General features: G+C 35.3%; 1 protein-coding gene across 1 annotated transcript; it reads left to right on the top strand.

Annotated features, from left to right (window-relative positions):
• The first annotated feature begins 4,037 nt into the window (after positions 1 to 4,037).
• Positions 4,038 to 16,118, top strand: LOC111509943 (leucine-rich repeat-containing protein 51-like). The gene is made up of 4 exons (XM_074183725.1): positions 4,038 to 4,278; positions 10,139 to 10,350; positions 10,568 to 10,744; positions 15,928 to 16,118. Exons 1-4 carry the CDS (start codon positions 4,182 to 4,184, stop codon positions 16,042 to 16,044), a joined length of 603 nt encoding a protein of 200 aa, XP_074039826.1. The 5' UTR covers positions 4,038 to 4,181; the 3' UTR covers positions 16,045 to 16,118.
• The last annotated feature ends 1,713 nt before the right edge of the window (positions 16,119 to 17,831 follow it).

The raw sequence follows: 17,831 nt of genomic DNA, 5'->3' as shown, positions 1-17,831 counted from the left end.
CCCACTTCCAGACATCCAAAATAAAATATTCTTTCTGAAGTTGCGAAATATAAAGTGGTCAGTAGTGTTGATTTTCAGAGTGCTTATCATTAAATACTAATTTCTGAGAATGAAAGACCCTATACAGCATTGGAAGCATTTGGAAATTTATTTCAGTTTCTGAGAGTTCTGTCTGAAGTAAACAACGGAATTTCTTTCTTCAAGCGAGCAATATATACAATCATAAGGAATGAAGAATTATAAGGAACTTTTGCCTACCTAGATGATGCCACTATTTGTGGGAAAGATAAGGATGAACGTGACAAAAATATTTTGCCATTCATAAATATTGTGAAGAAATACAATCTCACCATCAATGAATCCAAATCAAAATTTTCACAAGAATCTATTGATCTTCTAGGATATACGACAAAAGCCGTACTGTAAACGTCTTGAGCCTCTTCTAGATTTGCCACCACCTATAGATCAGCAAAAACATTGAAAAAATACAGCCGCCTATTCAAGTGTCTGAAAGGAGTCATCGCAACATCCATGATGACAGCCATTGAAGGAAACGTCCCTTTCACAGTTGAAACAGATGCTTTAGATTTTGCAATAGCTGCTTCACTTTAACAAAATGGAAAGCCTGTTGCATTCTATTCGAGAACAACTTCCGAAAGTGAGAAACAGCATTCAGATGTAAGAAAAGAAGCTTATGCCGTCATTGAAGCTCTCAGAAAATGGAAATATTAACTTATTGGAAAAATTTTCGGCTAATCGCCGACCAAAAATCAGTGTCGTTCATGTTCGACAATAAACATATAGGAAAAATCAAGAATAACAAAATTCAGAGATGGCGTTTGAAACTATCAAGCAAGCGACACGATATCATACACCGACCTGCAAAAGACAATGACACAGTCGATGCATTATCGAGAGTCTATGCTAGCGCATAGCAGAGACTTGTCAGAGCTCTTCAATATCCATCAATCTCTTTGTCTCCCAGGTGTTAGTCGAAAGTCCCACTGGATACTTTCAAAGAATCTATGAATCTATGAAGGAAATAAAGAGATTATCGTCAACATATACTGTTTGCGCCGTTTCAACAAAACACAAGGTCAATTAATTAAAGCAGCAACTATTATTAAACGTCCCATGATGCTTTTCTCGCTATTTGGATTACCTAGTTATATCCATTCTGATCGTTCTTCATTTATGTCCTCAGAACTTAAAGGATTCTTTCAATCGAAGGGCATTGCCACAAGTCGAACTACAGCATATAGTCATCAAGGCAATGGCCAATGTGAACGAGTGGATGGAATTATTTGGAAAACAGTTGAGTTGGCTTGTCAATCCAGAGGATTGGAAATATCCCAGAGGAAATCAGTGTTGCATATCTACAAAATGTACACCACATGAACGGATGTTTTTACATTATTAAAAATCTGCTAATTGAAAATCAATGCCTTCATGGCTAACAACTCCTGGAACTGTCTTCATGAAAAGACATACACGAACTAACAAATATGAGACCCTAGTAAAAGAAGTCGAATCGCTTGAATCAAATCCAGATTATTCGATGGCACGGAAATAACTGTTTCGAACAAACATTTAGCACTACGAGGTGAGAGGAGATATCTGGAACAAACTGTCCCTAATTTTCATTTTACTCCAATCAAATGAAAATGATACTGAATATTGTTGGAACATACAAAGCCCTGTAGATGATATAAAGAGAACAAATCAATTAAGGCCAATAACATCATCTGTGGAGACACATTCCAGAAATACAATAAGAATCAGAAAACCTCTTACATATTTGGATGACTACGATCGTTCTTGAAAGGTGAGGAAAATGTGATGAAAATTATATACAGTGCCTTCATTCCAAAACTTTCCACCCCTAGTACTTCGTTTGGCAGGGAAAACACTTCAATTTAGATATGGAGGGGACGTTTAAAATCAGTGCCAGTGGTATTTTAGGTTCAACCCCCTTACCCCTAGCTACCCCCACTTAATAATTTTAAATGACACCTTCTATCTTGTAACACATCATTTTGAAGACCAATGTTCACCATTGGTAGCTAAGCAAAAGTACAATATATTCTCGAATTCCTGTCGGACTTTTGTAAATGTTTCGTTATTAATTTGTCTGCATGTGTCAGTAATCCTGTGTCTTAGATCCTGAATGTCCTGCGGAAGAGTGTTGTATACCATTGTCTTCAAATAACCCCAGAGAAAGAAATCCAATGGCGGTGAATCCGGAGATCTCGCCGGCCATTCCAGAACGCCTCTTCTGCCAATCCATTTGTCAGGATACCGTCAATCGAGCCACTGTCGGACATGCAATGCGTAGTGTGGCGGTGCGCCGTCCTGTTGAAAATGTAAGGACTGTGTTACGAGTGGATCCATTACATTTTCCAATAAGTTTAAATACAATTGACCAGTTGAATTTTTCTTCAATACAAATAGGGCCAATTATTTCGTTTCCCAGAATTCCAGCCCAGACGTTTATTTTTTGTGGATATTGCGTATGATCCTCTCGAAACAAGTGTGGATTTTCATTATCCCAGTATCTACAGTTATGTTTATTTACAAAGCCATTAAGAAAAAGAGTTGATTCATCACTGAAGCAAATATTTTTTATTAAATTCGGGTCATTTTGAATTCTCGCAGTGATTATTTCACAAAATTCAATTCTCCTATCATAGTCATCCTCACTGAGTTGCTGAAGAATACTCATACTCAAGGAAAGAACTTGTTCAGTTTTAAAACTTTGTGTGTAGAGCCAACTGAAATATTTACCTACTAACTTAGCGGCTTTCGAAATTGAAGTAGTAGGCTCAACGGCGAATTGGCATATTTTTGAACAAGGTCTAGAACTTATCGGTGGCTCACATTTTGGCCTACATGCCTTTCATTGAAAACCCAGGTTGTCCTACGAGCATACCATCTTCAGCACCATAAATAAAAATGATTTGAGTTCTTTTTTGTAAATTGTACACCAATATGATTTGTATTACTGTCAGTGTCAGTGTAACTGACACCACTTGACAAACAGTTTAAAATCAGGAATAACTAATTCTGATAAAAAATTTTCACCAATTGATTCTAACTGACGTCAAGAAGCAACTGTGTGCCCTCATCTCACTTTCAGCTAAAGCAAAAAACTCTGTGTAGAAAAGAGACATAAACATACCTTTATTGAGTCAGTGGTAGCGGTTCCATAAATTTTTGCATTTTGTTATAATTCATTTTCTTTTTGCCCTATTTTACGAGAACGTATCAACCAATTTCAGTTTTCTAAACGGGGTTGAGTGAGGATTTTTAAGATCTTTGAAATGATGTGTTACAAGATAGGGGGTGCTATTTAAAATTATTAGGTGGGGGTAGCTAGGGGTAAGGGGGTTGAACCTAAAATACCACTGGCACTGGTTTTCAACTTCCCCCTCGATATCGAAATTGACGTTTTTCTCCCTGCCGAACGAAAAGTACTAGAGGTGGGAAGTTTTGAAATGAAGGCACTGTATATTCATTCCATTTTGTATCTATACTAATTCCAGAAATCATAGTTATCATTATCTGTCATATTATTATGTCATGTTGTATTTTATTGATTGAAGCTATTTTCTAGTTTAATCTATTCATAACACAAAACTTCCACTCAAAAGTGTCTGCTGAATGTGAATATTATATATCCACTTCCATGGAAGGAAAAGTTATGTTATTTTTTGTTTTAAATAAATAACTATAATATCCAGTCATATTTTTCAAATTGTGATTAACATTATCATTTCAATGAAACAATATTCATCCCTCATTTAATTTCATTCATGAAAATTGTCATTTGCAAGAATGGAATAATGTTATCCACGCATGTAAGCTCTATATTATGACCCATCCCAACCTTTATCCCAATAATAAATGTACCTTTTAATTTATTTTGCATATACGATATATCTTCTTTCAAACTTCTGTGGTACATCCCGTATACATCAAAATATAGGTGTTGGTTAACGGTGTTATATCTACGGAAACTGATCGATAAAAAAGTAAACAGCACAGTCTATTCGGTAGTCTGGAAACTCTTATTTCAGTTTTCATGTTTGTCATTGAAATTATGTGACACCTCTCAATGCGCAAAGAACTAATATCATTTTCACTCATAAATAAATTGGAATTAAGGAAATTACTTTCTCTTCATGGTCCCAGACATTGACACTGTGTTATCATCCGGAAAACCAGCAGACTTTTCTTTCAGAAAACTGAAATATATAAATGTGGCAAAATTTTTAGAGGGTGAGTCCATTGCTGTTCACTGATATTTTTTTATAAATATGTATATGTTCATTATGTTTTCGACTGATACTTTTCCACATGAAATATCACGTTTCAACTAATAGGTTAATTTGGTCACTTATGAAATGACCTGAATTAAGGATCATTTTTCATAGAACCATTTGTTCGTGATTAGAACGAATGAGATATAACAAAAATAATATAATATCATTATCATATACAAGAATATTATATAATAAATAGTGCTGCAGGTTTTTCCGGGTTTTTCCTGCAGATGGAAAAGCATTTGCGTCACTGGAATCAATGAAGTCGCCCCGGAGCGCCAATTAGTTTTTATTGTTGTTTTATAATCATATTGAGTATTATATAATTTTCACTGTTTTTTTGGGTATAAATATTGATGAAACTTCTTCACGAAAGGACATACAAAATGATCTCGAAATAATAATAAAAATATAACCGTAGCCTATGTTCCACTAATTAATCTAGCAAACGTGAGTGTTGATGAAAACTCAATCTTGTATCACACTAATATTGATGAATTAAAAGAAACGTTACATCGTTACATGATATTAAAAATTAAACCGCAACTGGATTTTTTGACATTTCTCTTAGGATTTTTGAAAATCTTTCAGATAATGGCCTAAACCAACTAGTATCTATGATAAATGAATCCTTCAAAGAAGGCATATTTCCACTTTTCCTCAAAACAGCAATTGTTATAACGATTTACAAAGGTAGTGAAGTGAGCTCTCTCGTGAATTTTAGGTCCATTTCACTCATTCCCACGTTAGCCAAAATCAATATTTTCACTGTTATATGTGCTGTATACTGGGATCAGTGATGGGGGTTAGGTTAGATCCAAAGTGAGTGGGTCTATTCGACCCTCTACCGCAACCCGCAAGGGTTTATTGTGGCACACACCTATTCACACTCGATAAAAAAAAGCAGCTTCTTAACGAAGCCAATCCGTTTGTATGGTGAGTGGTCCTTCAGGTCAGATGGTAAGAGTACGTCTCTTCCGAACTCTAAAAACCTGATTCGGTCCCTAGGGGGGGCAGCACAAAGTATATGCTCTGCTGTTTCATTATTAGTGAGGTAGTTGAATAGTCAAGGTGAAAGATTCTCACCTTGATACCCGCGACCAACTTCCCATATGAGTGTTTTTCACGTCAGCTATACCTGACGATGCCATAGATTCAACCGTGCAGAGCTTTTTCGCCTCTGGTTTTGGTAAATCATCACTTGAGCGTAAACGTTTGCTAACCTGCTCATGGGAGGTTTGTTCTTCCATTTGACAGATTCTGCGTACGCCGCTCAAGAATTTGGTACAAGGCGGTTTCATAAGGTACCCTGTTCTTGAGGAGACAACTCAGTCGTTTCCTGGCTGCACTACCAAACTTTTTTAAGGTTCTGTTATTGCATCAGGAGTTGAAGAGTTGAGAAGCTCTCGCTCCTGATCTAAATTTACAGGGAGGTCAGTTGGAGTCGTAAGCTCGACATCCATCTTCTCTGTAGACTCGCTACTGATCTAAATTTATAGGAAGGTCAGTTGGAGTCGTAAGCTCGACATCCATCTCCTCTGTAGACTCAGCGTCAGAAAGAATTTTTGAGTTTACTCTGTCCATAAAAGTCCCATGAGTAGCTAGGGAAAGAAGGTCAATTACGACAGAGCCCCGCATTACCGTAACAAGGTGATGCAACGACGAGAGGGCGCCCGGTATCTCGAAGGTTCCGTAGAGACAGCTGATAGGCTCAGTGTCATTCATCCTCTCGACATGGATACACACACCTTAGAATTAAACCATCGTTGGGATGCCATTCAGTTAGAGAATAACAGAACCCTAAGTGATTCTATCATTCCCGTATCCAGCGGGGTTGCGTGGAAGCAGGCATCCGATGGCCGGTTTGCTTAACACGTTGACTGTCGTGAGGTACCACGTATGTGCCCTCCATAAATATTAGGTTGGTGCTCTGAGGCACATTATTTGTACCTCGCAGACTAATATCGTTTTACGGACTGAGGTACGGAGTGTGGCTCACAAACGCTTATATTTGCTATATAAACCGATTATGCATGGCACAGTGAGCATGATGTGATGAAAACCCCTCGAAAATTATTTTCAGTTCAGAATTTTTGGTATATTTTTATATTAGTAGGTAGAATTATTTGTCTGAATTCTAGCCACTCTTTACAACTAGAATCTTGATAGAAGAAAATGTTTTATCCATGTTACTGAAAGATTTATTGGAACAAAATACATCCTATGAATTATAACGATAAATTGAAACAAAATTTATAATATAATAATGTGAAGTGATGTCATAAATCGTTATACGTAAATTATGGTAAATAACTTTTATGTGAATGAAAGAAGCAGTTAACACAGTAAGGCTTCTTACAGGTAGAACAAGACCAAGTTGTTCTTGGAGTTTTATTTTGAGCGTCTCTACGTCCAAACTCTGCACTGATGTTCTCGTAGCATACTGTACAACGCAATCGCTTCCCAGTTTGTTCAAAATCATGTTGATCAATATGTGCTTTTTGTTGAGATTCGGGCTCTAAGTGATGAATGCTTTTCGAAAATGTGCTTCACGATATCTTTTTTGAATTCCGTGATTTGTATTTTATTTAGAGTAAGCTTTTTATATACGACATGTGCATTCACTAGTGAAGTCCCCAACAGTGGCTCAACTGCAAGTTTACGGTACCACTTTATACCGCGCCTTAGAGGAGTATTATAGGCTTTTTGCTGATCCGATAGATCAATATATGGTTTAGAATTATTATAATCCATGATTAGCACTGGTTTCTTTCTCTCAGGATCTGCTCGACTTGGCATAGCTATCATTTCGTTCAGATGTTTTGTATTAAGAGCCAAGACATCCCTTTTATCTTTCCATTTCAGCATAACAATTCCGGGATCCCTAATTCTAGCAATGCACTCTCCTTTACGAATTTTAGTTTTCTCTATTTCTATACTATTATGTTTTCTTCTGTTCCTGAGAGTTCCAACTGAGTTTTTCTCTCTAGAAGTAAATTAGCTAGGTTGACACTGGTATAATAGTTATCAACATACAAAGTTCTATCAGCATTTAGGAGTGGCTCCATCAGATCTAAAACGACCTGTTCTGAACAAGAGAGTGAATTATTCGTCTCAGATTGTCCACAATATATCGACATGTTATAAGTGTATCCGTCATTGATACAGAGTTTGTAAACTTTTATGCCGAATTTGTGTCGTTTATTTTTGATATATTGACGAAAGTCGTCCCCGGAATGGCACTAAGGTTTCGTCTATACATACGTTTTCTGGTGGCACCATAACATATTTATACCTTTCGATAAGCAAATCTAAAAGTGGTCTAAGTTTGCGAAGTTTATCAATGCATCCTTGTGGGACAGACTCATTATCAGAAAAATGTATCGTACGTAGTAGCAGCTGAAATCTATTCCTGCTCATATACTTCGGAATACAATTCTGGTAAATATCTTCTTTGGACCAATAATCTGTTATGGATGGATTCTTGTCACTGAGGCACAATATTCGTACCTCGCAGCAAGAACGGTTTGTATGTAACTTTCTGTGCCGCGAGGCACTAATGCTGTGCCTAATTTTATTTTGCAAATATATCCAAAAAAATAATGTCTACGGTAACCGGGCAAATACAGCTGTAATCTATGAAATAAAGAATATTGAAATCAGGACAAAACCAAATATGGCCGGGTGGTCTTGTATTTTTCATTCCTATTGTGGCAGTCAACGTGTTCCCCCACATCCCAAGCCAATGCACTTGCCAAATATAGCATGCACAGTAGTTCAGTCGATGAAAGATAAACAAGGACAGCCAACCCGCCAAATGGGAGAGTTGCCGTGGCTGTATTTTGTGATTTATCGAAGGCGTATGACTGTGCGAATCATGAGATACTGATGCACCGTTACAGATTTCAAAATAAAGTTAAGACAAAATCAATTTCAAATCGAGGTTATATTCAATGTGATGTTCCACAAGAATCGATCTTGAGTCCAATTTTGTTTTTACTATATGTTAATGACAAGACGATGCTTGACATTTCAGGAAATGTCACCCTGTTCGCCGATGATACCACTATACTATCGCTTAAAGATAAGGAAGCTGATCTTCATCATATCATCAATTCAGATATAATTAAAGTCCGGGAGTGGTGCGAATCGAATCTTTCATTCTTCAACATATTGAAAACCAAGATAGTGTTCCTCGAATGTGCAGTTGCTGATATTTCTTTAAACCGCCCGACTATTGAAAACAGTGTGTTTTCTCAATTTCTAGGACGACTAGACATTGACAACATGTCATGAACATGTCAAAAACTATCATATACCTTCTATTGTTTGTTATCTTTAAAATAAGTGATGGATTGATTTTATTCAATTCAATTTTATACGGTAGTGACTATTTTTATACATTTATCAAATGTTATTAATTCAATTCAATTTACATTTATAAATACATGCTTCGTCAACAAGATGTTATTCTTTGATAATATAGCACATTTTGATTGATTGATAAGAACCTGGTTTGACAATAATCTTCCACAAAACTAAACACAAACAAAACTAATTTGCTAACCTTCAGATGTGAATTGGAGACCGTTATATTGGATTCAAGTAATATTAACAAGTATCCCTGCACAAAATTCATATTGATGATAGCTCGACATTTACTGAACATGCTGAAAAACTGTCTGAAAAGTGCTGAACGCTATGCCATCAGTCATAAATGAGGAAGTAGGTTTAGCGGCTGCAAAATATGCCTACCATGAATTAATTACAATTCCAGTGGAACATTTTCGTTCATTATTTCATTCATGAAAAGTGTTGTATTCTTATTTGCAATACAAGACCAAGAAACATCAGTATGAGACAGTAGCATCTAAGTATGTGAGCCCTATATTATGACCTATCCCAACTGATGACTTTATAATAAATGTGCCTTTCAATTCATTTATTATGCATATACAATATAGCTTCTTTCAAATTTCGCTTGTAGGTACATCCCGTAAATCAAACTATACCTATATTACAAAAAGAACCATGGCAAAAAAGAACCATGGCAATCGCATTAAGTTTATCACATAATGTAGCCCAAAATTCAAAATATATATCTGTATTCGTGAATTCATGGAATCATTCATTTACTGTTTTTTTATGTTTTATATGCGACCTCGCAAAATCTCCAAGCGATATAACGGGGTGATTTTCGTGTACCTAATAATATTCATTATCTTACGTAGTTGTTTTCAATAGTTTTCGATCCGTTTGAATTTATGCATTTTTACTTATTCCTTTCTTTCCACATTACCAGAAAAAAAGAAAGCAAAAATTTTTTAAATCATCGTCTTCTGAAAATACTTCTTCTTTCGGTACCAATGAAATGAAATTTCGAAACATTCATGTCATCCCGTGAACTTAGCCCCAAAAACGGATAACAAACATCATATATTTGTGCCTATACTATATCAGAAATCAAAATGAGTTTGATGACTGTATCGAAAAGAGACACATAAGTATAAGAAGTACGTGTTTTGCTGCAGTCATTCAACATTAGCCACTGTGTAGGTAGATATATTGAGAGAGATAAATTTTTCGAGATTTTATTTCGAAATATTCATTTTCATATATGTATGTATCCCTCATCAATACAATCTTCGGACTTATTTGGATTTTGTTTGATATTCTGATTCATTCAAGAGCTGAAGTCTGTTAGTCCTCAGGTTGAGAAAACGACATCATAATACAATGAAACAATCGTAATACTCAATTATAAGAATTTATTCACATCGCATATTCATATTTCCTCTTGGTTCTTTTCCATTCAGAAATCGGTTTGGAGGGGGCGAGATATACTAGAGTAGCTGGGGTTCCGGAGAAAGGAGAGAACAAAAAGTTTCTGACACGTTCTTTATGGCTCAACAACAATAGACTCAAAAACTTCCAAAATCTGAATGATCTGGTAGAAGTTGTTCTAGAGTTTCCTGCTAAGCTTGGCTGGATAGATTTATCATTCAATCGCATATCTGAAATAGATCAGGTGAAGTAAAATTCTTTGAAACGTTATGGAACCGTTAATTTGCGAAATAGATCAAATATGGAGCATAAAGACAAACATTCTTTGACTCTATCATCATGCATTATTGATCTACTATTTTTTGAATTGTAACTCTACCATTAATTTTTATCTACTCCGCATAATTAACGATATTGTTGTAGATGATATCTGGGATTGAATTTTCTGTTTTTCATTTCAGTGTATCCTCAAGTTTCCATCTTTGAAGATTTTATATTTCCATGGCAACTGCATTTCAGAATTGGACCAGGTTTATAAACTAAGACCTTTGAAACAACTGAGGAGCATTACTTTCCATGGAAATCCTATTGCTAATCATCCGAACTACAGATCTTACATAGTTTCTGTACTGCCACAGGTTATTTATTTCAATTATCGTGTCTAAAAACGGCTTCGAAAGATCAGAAACATAAATTGAGTCAACCGTAGTCGAAGATATCGCGGTTCCTAAAAAGTGTCGGGTCATACATTTGATAAACAGTATCACTGTTAAAAATTATGGAGACGAAATATGAATAAATATACAGGGTGAGATGGTGAAACCCCACTCTTTGCGGTGTGAAATTGAAACGTTTTCCATAGAAAACGGTATTGTAAAATCTGACAAAAAACGACAGTAGGTTTCAGTATTATCCAGCTAGCTAGGTTTCGATTTATGATAATTGCATTGGATACAATTCAGTATTACCTTTTCTGGAATCCGATGCTGTTAATCAAGAACTGAACGCAGTTTGTGTCGATATTCCTTTGAAAATTCCACTCATCAACATTCAGTAATGCATTTATTTCAAACGTAAAGTCGGTCATCTTGTTGAGCTGGGCGTTGTCATATCGAATCCTTGATAATCTATCGACTTCAGCAAAATCTGGTTCGTATACAGGGTGATTCAAAGGTACTTTGACAAACTTCAGGAGGTGATTCCTCACAATATTCTTATATGAATTGTACAGATAAAAAAATGTCCGGAAACGCTTCGTTTCCAAGATACAGGATGTTGAAGTTTTATTTTTATTTTCGTTTTTTTCAAATAACTTTTGAAATACTGAACTTAATTGAACGAAACTTGGTAATAAGAGGTTTTTGAGGTGTCGCATTCGAACCTGATGTTCTTATTGCTCCTACTCGTAGGAGGTGCCACCTACACGTCTTTTTCTTTTTTAAAGATTCATAACTTTTTTGGGCGTACTTCTAGCACATTTTTCAGTAAAAAAATCTATTCCTCTATCATGTCTACGTAAATAAGCTACCCTTGTTACTAGTCGCTGTAAGCAACCGTTTTCTAAATATTTGGACTTAAAAACTTCAAGTCGATTATTTGATAATCGATGCATGTTGAAGTTATTACGAATATTTTGCTTTTTTCACAAGAATGCTTTGGAAATGAATTTGACGTTTTACTCGTTTGAAGAGGTCATTACTGTTGGGTACGTTCCTTTATGACATCCTTAAGCGAAATAGTTATTTTTGTATCAAGGGTGCATAATCAGTATTAGTTTTAATAAAATTTGCAAGAAATGTCAACATTTTATTTCAGGAAATTTTGAATATGTAGAATACACTAAAATAAACGAAACTGAATTGTATTCAAATAAATTGTTGGAAGTGTCCACCTTCAGCGAAGATACAGGCAGTCAGTCGTCTAGTCATTGAATCTCGAACCCGCTCAAAAATTATTGGTGTGTTTCTTATTGTTTCACAGGCGTCTACTATTCGGTTTCTTAGATCTTCCTCGTTCACTACTGGAGTCTAATAATCTAGTGACTTCCAATATCCCAAAAATAAAAATCTATCGGGTTTAGATCTGGGGACCTTCGTGCCCACGTCTGGTTAGGTTCTTCTACACCCCTACCGATCCGTCGATTTGGATAGACTGTGTTAAGGAATTCCCTGGCTACAACGCTAAAATGGGCCGGAGCCCCATCATGCATAAACCACATGCAAATACGAATTTCTAATGGTACATTCTGAAGTAGTCCCGGAAATTCATTTTCTAAAAAGTGTCTCCAAGTTGCGCCATTCAGTCGGAGCGGAAGAAAGAAAGGACCTATCAAGTAATTATCAATTATTGCCGCCCATACATTTACGGAAAATTGATACTGATGATGCCTTTCACTAACTGCGTGCGGATTTTCGAGAGCCCAAACTTGGTTGTTATGAAAGTTTGTGATAGCATTTCGGGAGAAGTTTGCCTCGTCCGTGAAGAGTACATATCTTAAATATTGAGGATTTCCAGCCAATTTTCTCAAAAACCATTGACACATAGTAATGCGTTGAGGAAAGTCTCGTGGCAAAAGAGCTTGTACTCTCTGAATATGGTATGGGTAAAACTGTTGATCGTGGATAATTCTCCAAACTATGGACTGAGTAGAATTGACAGCTTCAGCAATTACTCTTGTGCTTGTTTCTGGATTCTCCTCGAGAGCGTTCAAAACAGCTTCTTTCAATTCTGGGGTTCGGACTGCTCGTGGTCTTCCAATAATATCAGCTGCCCTCTTAAAGCTACCTGTTTCTGTCAAACGACGGTGGAGACTAGCAAATGTTGGAGCTGAAGGCAGTACTCGATTAGGAAATCGCCTCTGGTAAATACGTCTTGCTTCGCGCGCATTGTCATCCGCAAGGCCATAAACAAAATGCATCCATTTTTTCAAAATAAGTGTTTTCTACTTCTACTTACGGAAACTTCAACAAAACGTCTGTCACAAAATATGTAATTACCAAAACTACTCACAAACGTCAAATTCATTTCCAAAGCATTCTTGTGAAAAATGCAAAATATTCGTAATAACTTCAACATGCATCGAATATCAAATAATCGACTTGAAGTTTTCAAGTCCAAATATTTAGAAAACGGTTGCTTGCTTACAGCGACTAGTAACAAGGGTAGCTTATTTACGTAGATATGATAGAGGAATCGATTTTTTTTACTGAAAAATGTGTTAGAAGTACGCCCAAAAAAGTTATGAATCTTCAAAAAAGAAAAAGACGTGTAGGTGGCGCCCCCTACGAGTAAGAGCAATAAGAACATCAGGTTCGAATTCGACACCTCAAAATCCTTGTATTATCAAGTTTCGTTTAATTAAGTTCAGTATTTCAAAAGTTATTTGAAAAAAACGAAAATAAAAATAAAACTTCAACATCCTGTATCTTGGAAACGAAGCGTTTCCGGACATTTATTTATATGGACAATTCATATTAGAATATTGTGAGGAATCACCTTCTGAAGTTTGTCAAAGTACTTTTGAATCACCCTATATATTGGTTTGCTGGGCCCGTTTATATTTTTGAATACGTTTTTGCTTCCACGAAACCTTGAAGATGAAATATACTTACATTTGATACGAAACACTTTTGATCCCGCATCAACTGACCTTTTTTAACACAATAATGACCGCTCAATAAAAATAAATTAACATGTTAATAAGATGGGACAACTGTACAGAGTGGACACTTTCAAAAGAAAACTCCTGTTTTTAAACTAGATAGATGAATACTGATAGCTGTGTCTGAAGGTCAAATTTTATGACAAGCACAATGGTGAGAACCGCATATCTATCATTATTTCTGAGTTACATGTTTTTCGATAATGTGCATTTTCGAAAAGTTGCTGTAACTTTTTTTCTGTCAAAAATTTATTATTTCAATGAAAATTCCCAAATCACTTTTAACGTAGAAGTCAATAGTGTGAAAAACTAATTTTTTTTAATGAGATATAAATAGTTATTGATGGAAAACTAATTTTTTGTAATGAGACACTTCCAAAAATGTAGCACACTTGATGTTTCGCTAGAGTCATGTTTGATATAGGTACAGAACTTTCAGGTTTTTTATGCAGACTTGGGAAACACACATTTTGAACAAGTAGGCTTTGGACGATGCGGCGATGAAACAATGCAAATTTTTACTGATAGCTGTTAAGTTTTGATTTAAGCAGTAAAGCCACTCTTGGTTTTTATTCAATTTTAAAACACATTTGCAATGAAATATGAGAATTATGAAAAGTGTAATATGATAGTCTGTTTTATACAAACTGGGGAAAACGCAGAAACAGCATGCAATTTGTATCACGACAGATATCCAAAGAGAAGATACCCTTTTAGAGAAATTTTCGCGAGATTGCGACACAACCTAATTGATGGTGGTCAATTTGAAAAAAAAAGCCAACATTTTATGAATCAAACAGGGATAAGGAGCTGTTGAAAATGATCCCAAAACGTCAACGCGGAATTTGAAAATATCAACAGGCCTACTAAGAACTAACGTTAGGAGGATTTTGGAAAAACACAAATTCAAGTCATACAGGACCAAAAGAGGTCATCAACTCGGACCAGGCGATTTTGAACGCTGCAGGGCTTTTCGCCAGTGATTCTTGGAAAGTTGCAACCAATTGCGTGATTTTTCGTTAAATTGTATTCGGACAGACGAAGCTCGTGTGAGCAGTGCCGGCATTTTCAACCGCAACAATTCTTATACTTGGGCACGACAAAATTTTCGGTAAATATTCGTTTTGAGGCCACACGGCGATTTTGAAAAAATTTTTGGGTGTACTTACGTATTTTAATGCGTAGATTACGAATCCGAAAGAAAAAAGCGGCGCTCTCTCTCATTTACAAAGTTATGGCCCTTCAAAGTTCAGAAAAGGGCAACTTTTCAACCTTCTTTTTCACAAGATCACTATTTAAAAATACAAGCATTTATTCATTAGGTCATCTTTACACTTTATTCCTCCTTCCTTGACACTTTTCACTCCAACAACCAACATTGTTCCAATGAAAATGTTAAAGAATGTACGGTGCTGCTTTTTGGTTAATATATATCTTGTATTTTGCGTTTTTAAGGTTAATGGCATAGTTGGTAGGTACGACTGATGCTGTCAATATTCCTATGTATTTTTCTAATCACTCACGTCAAACTAAAAATCCAAATCTACGAATTTGAAATAGTAGGCAGCGGTAAATACCAACCACTTTTTTCTGAAATGTCACTAGTAACTGACCTAGAAATAGAAGAATGTCACCAGAAGAAGCATTTGTTTTTAAATCAAGTTTTTTATAAGAAAAATGTTGATTGTTGAATTGAAAAGTGTCAATCAAGGAGGAATAAGGTGTAAAGGTGGCCTAGTGAATAAATGCTTGTGTTTTTAAACAGTTTATCTTGCGAAAAAGAAGGCTGAAAAATTACCCTCTTCTGAACTTTGAAGGGCCGTAACTTTGTAAATAAAGAAGAGCGCCGCTTTATTTTTTCGGATTTGTAATCTACGCATCAAAATGCGTAAGTACACTCAAACATTTTTTTTAAATCTCCGAGGGCCCTCAAAACGAATATTTACCAAATTTTCATTCTATTGTGGAAAAGAGAAGTCGAGGGAGATTTTGATTTAGTGTGTGGACTGGTGTTTATTCCAAAATCACTATAATTACTCAATTATTGAAACATTATCGATTCACCGTACATGAAAAAATTGATTGCTTTCCAATATTTTAGTTATTCTTGTGAAGTGGTTTATTTTTCATTACATTTTAATGATTCAAATATAATTTCAGATAGCTAACTTGGATTTCACACCAGTCGTCGCAACAGAAAGAAAATTTCTCTCACCGAAAGAAGCACTGAAGAAAGGTAAAGAAGTGAATAAAAGTCCACAGAGAAAACCTGAATAATCTAGAAAGACGGTGAACCTGAACAACTGACATCAAATTTAGTTTATAATTCCAAAATATACCTTTTCACAATTCTCATTTCATTTAATAGATTCAATTACGTATAAGAATTTGAGAGATTCGACCCTCCATTATCCTTAAAGTTTTACAGGGTTGAAATCTAACCGAAGTGAACTTGATAAAACAAAATTATGTAAAACTTGAATATTCAAGTTTTTTCACTGACTCGGCCGTTACTTGATGAAGATCTATAGTAATTCAGAATAGTAATAAACTACACCTTACGATTTGAATTTCACAAACTTTATTTTTCAAAATTATCACGATATGGTCAAAAGCCAAATTGTCAAAAATACTAATTTCTGAAAATATTTTATTTACCAAATTTATAGCCTCGATGCACCGCACTGTAATTATCGATACAATAAAAGTTCATTTACTTAAATATAGTTATGATATTCGGCAATTAGCGATAATGCAATAATGCTGATTGGCAATATTAGACTTCGACCTAAAATCGGGAACAAGAGTGTCGATTCGGCTGCCACCTTCTGAAGGAAACAGATCCATCACTCCTGAAAATGTACCTTCGGTAAGTGTACCTGTTAATTCATACTGTTGGCCCTTTAGATTATATTTTTGAAAAAGCGTAACATTGTTGAGGGCTATGTTGTACTTTCATTTCAATAAACATAGTATTTTCTACCTATGATTATTATTCCTATGTAAATCCTACCATCTGAGTTAACCCCCAACTCACGAGCCATTTGGTCGTGGAGACCAAATCGTAGCTAAGGTGTAGTTCATGAAATTAAAATATTCAGAAAGTTGGATTCTACTTTCATGTTAGATATTTGAATGAGGTGCTTTGTTTTAAAGTATGTCATTCATTTTGAAACAATACATTGGATTTCAGTGTATCTTGAAATTTTACGACGGAATTTTCTCATTTTAGTGTCTTTTTCGGCGGAATAATTTCAATTCGAAACTCTTTCGAATTCAGTTGATCTTTCTTTCTCTTGCACTGACAAGTTTGTAGAACAAATACATTTTGAATTCGAGCAGGAGAAACTTGAAATATTGAGGTAACAAACTCAATTTTTCAATTAGTATGACGTGTGACCCCCTCTTGTATAATATCCATGCAGTAATGTGCAAGCGAAAAATTCAGTAAATTCAAATTGATAATATCTGCAGTCAATAGGAATTTCAGCAACAGATACAGCTATAGCAAAGTTATACCAGTGTAATATTTGCTGGCAGAATTTAAAAATGTGAAACAATATTGAGGTTCGATTTATCGGAATGGAATTAGTGAATAAAGTCGTACAGAAGTATATATTTCTCAGGGGGGAAAGAGTTTATTATAGAGTTTACAAGAATCCCTGTGAAAAAACTACAAAATGTTTATCAGATTGAATTTTGTGAAATGATATGTATATTTTGTAAAGTTGCAGATGGAAATATATCATCTGGAAACGTCACACGGATCGAATTATGAGAAATTAATATTAATAAAATTCCACCAATAATAAATCAATAGTGACAAGATGATTTTTTAGTAAATCATAGTATTTGAGATATAACAAACAGGGCCGACAGTGAGTAGTAGTGTTCCAAAAGTGTCTCCTTGAAACCTGTTAAATACTAGTCTGAAGTTATCGAAAAATATCAAACCTTCATCAACAGCCGTGCAAACAAGGTTGGTATCTATGAACACAATTTTTTATGAAGGTTAGCAATCGTGAAGGATATTTTTACCTATTTTGTGTGAATTTATATCGAAT

The sequence above is a fragment of the Leptinotarsa decemlineata genome, unplaced genomic scaffold (genome assembly GCF_025532065.1).
Source record: "Leptinotarsa decemlineata unplaced genomic scaffold, Ldec_3_MD MMD2_tig00026340_RagTag_RagTag, whole genome shotgun sequence".
Classification (NCBI taxonomy): Eukaryota; Metazoa; Arthropoda; class Insecta; order Coleoptera; family Chrysomelidae; genus Leptinotarsa; species Leptinotarsa decemlineata.
Note: the sequence above shows the minus strand (reverse complement) of the source record. Positions and strands in the feature narration are given on the sequence as shown.

Excerpts from the sequence above, each read along its gene's own strand:
- LOC111509943 (XM_074183725.1), top strand. The coding sequence starts at position 4,182 with ATGGTCCCAGACATTGACACTGTGTTATCATCCGGAAAACCAGCAGAC. Across the intron at positions 4,279-10,138 it reads TGTGGCAAAATTTTTAGAGG|AAATCGGTTTGGAGGGGGCG; the intron begins GTGAGTCCATTG and ends TTTTCCATTCAG. Across the intron at positions 10,351-10,567 it reads GCATATCTGAAATAGATCAG|TGTATCCTCAAGTTTCCATC; the intron begins GTGAAGTAAAAT and ends TTTTCATTTCAG.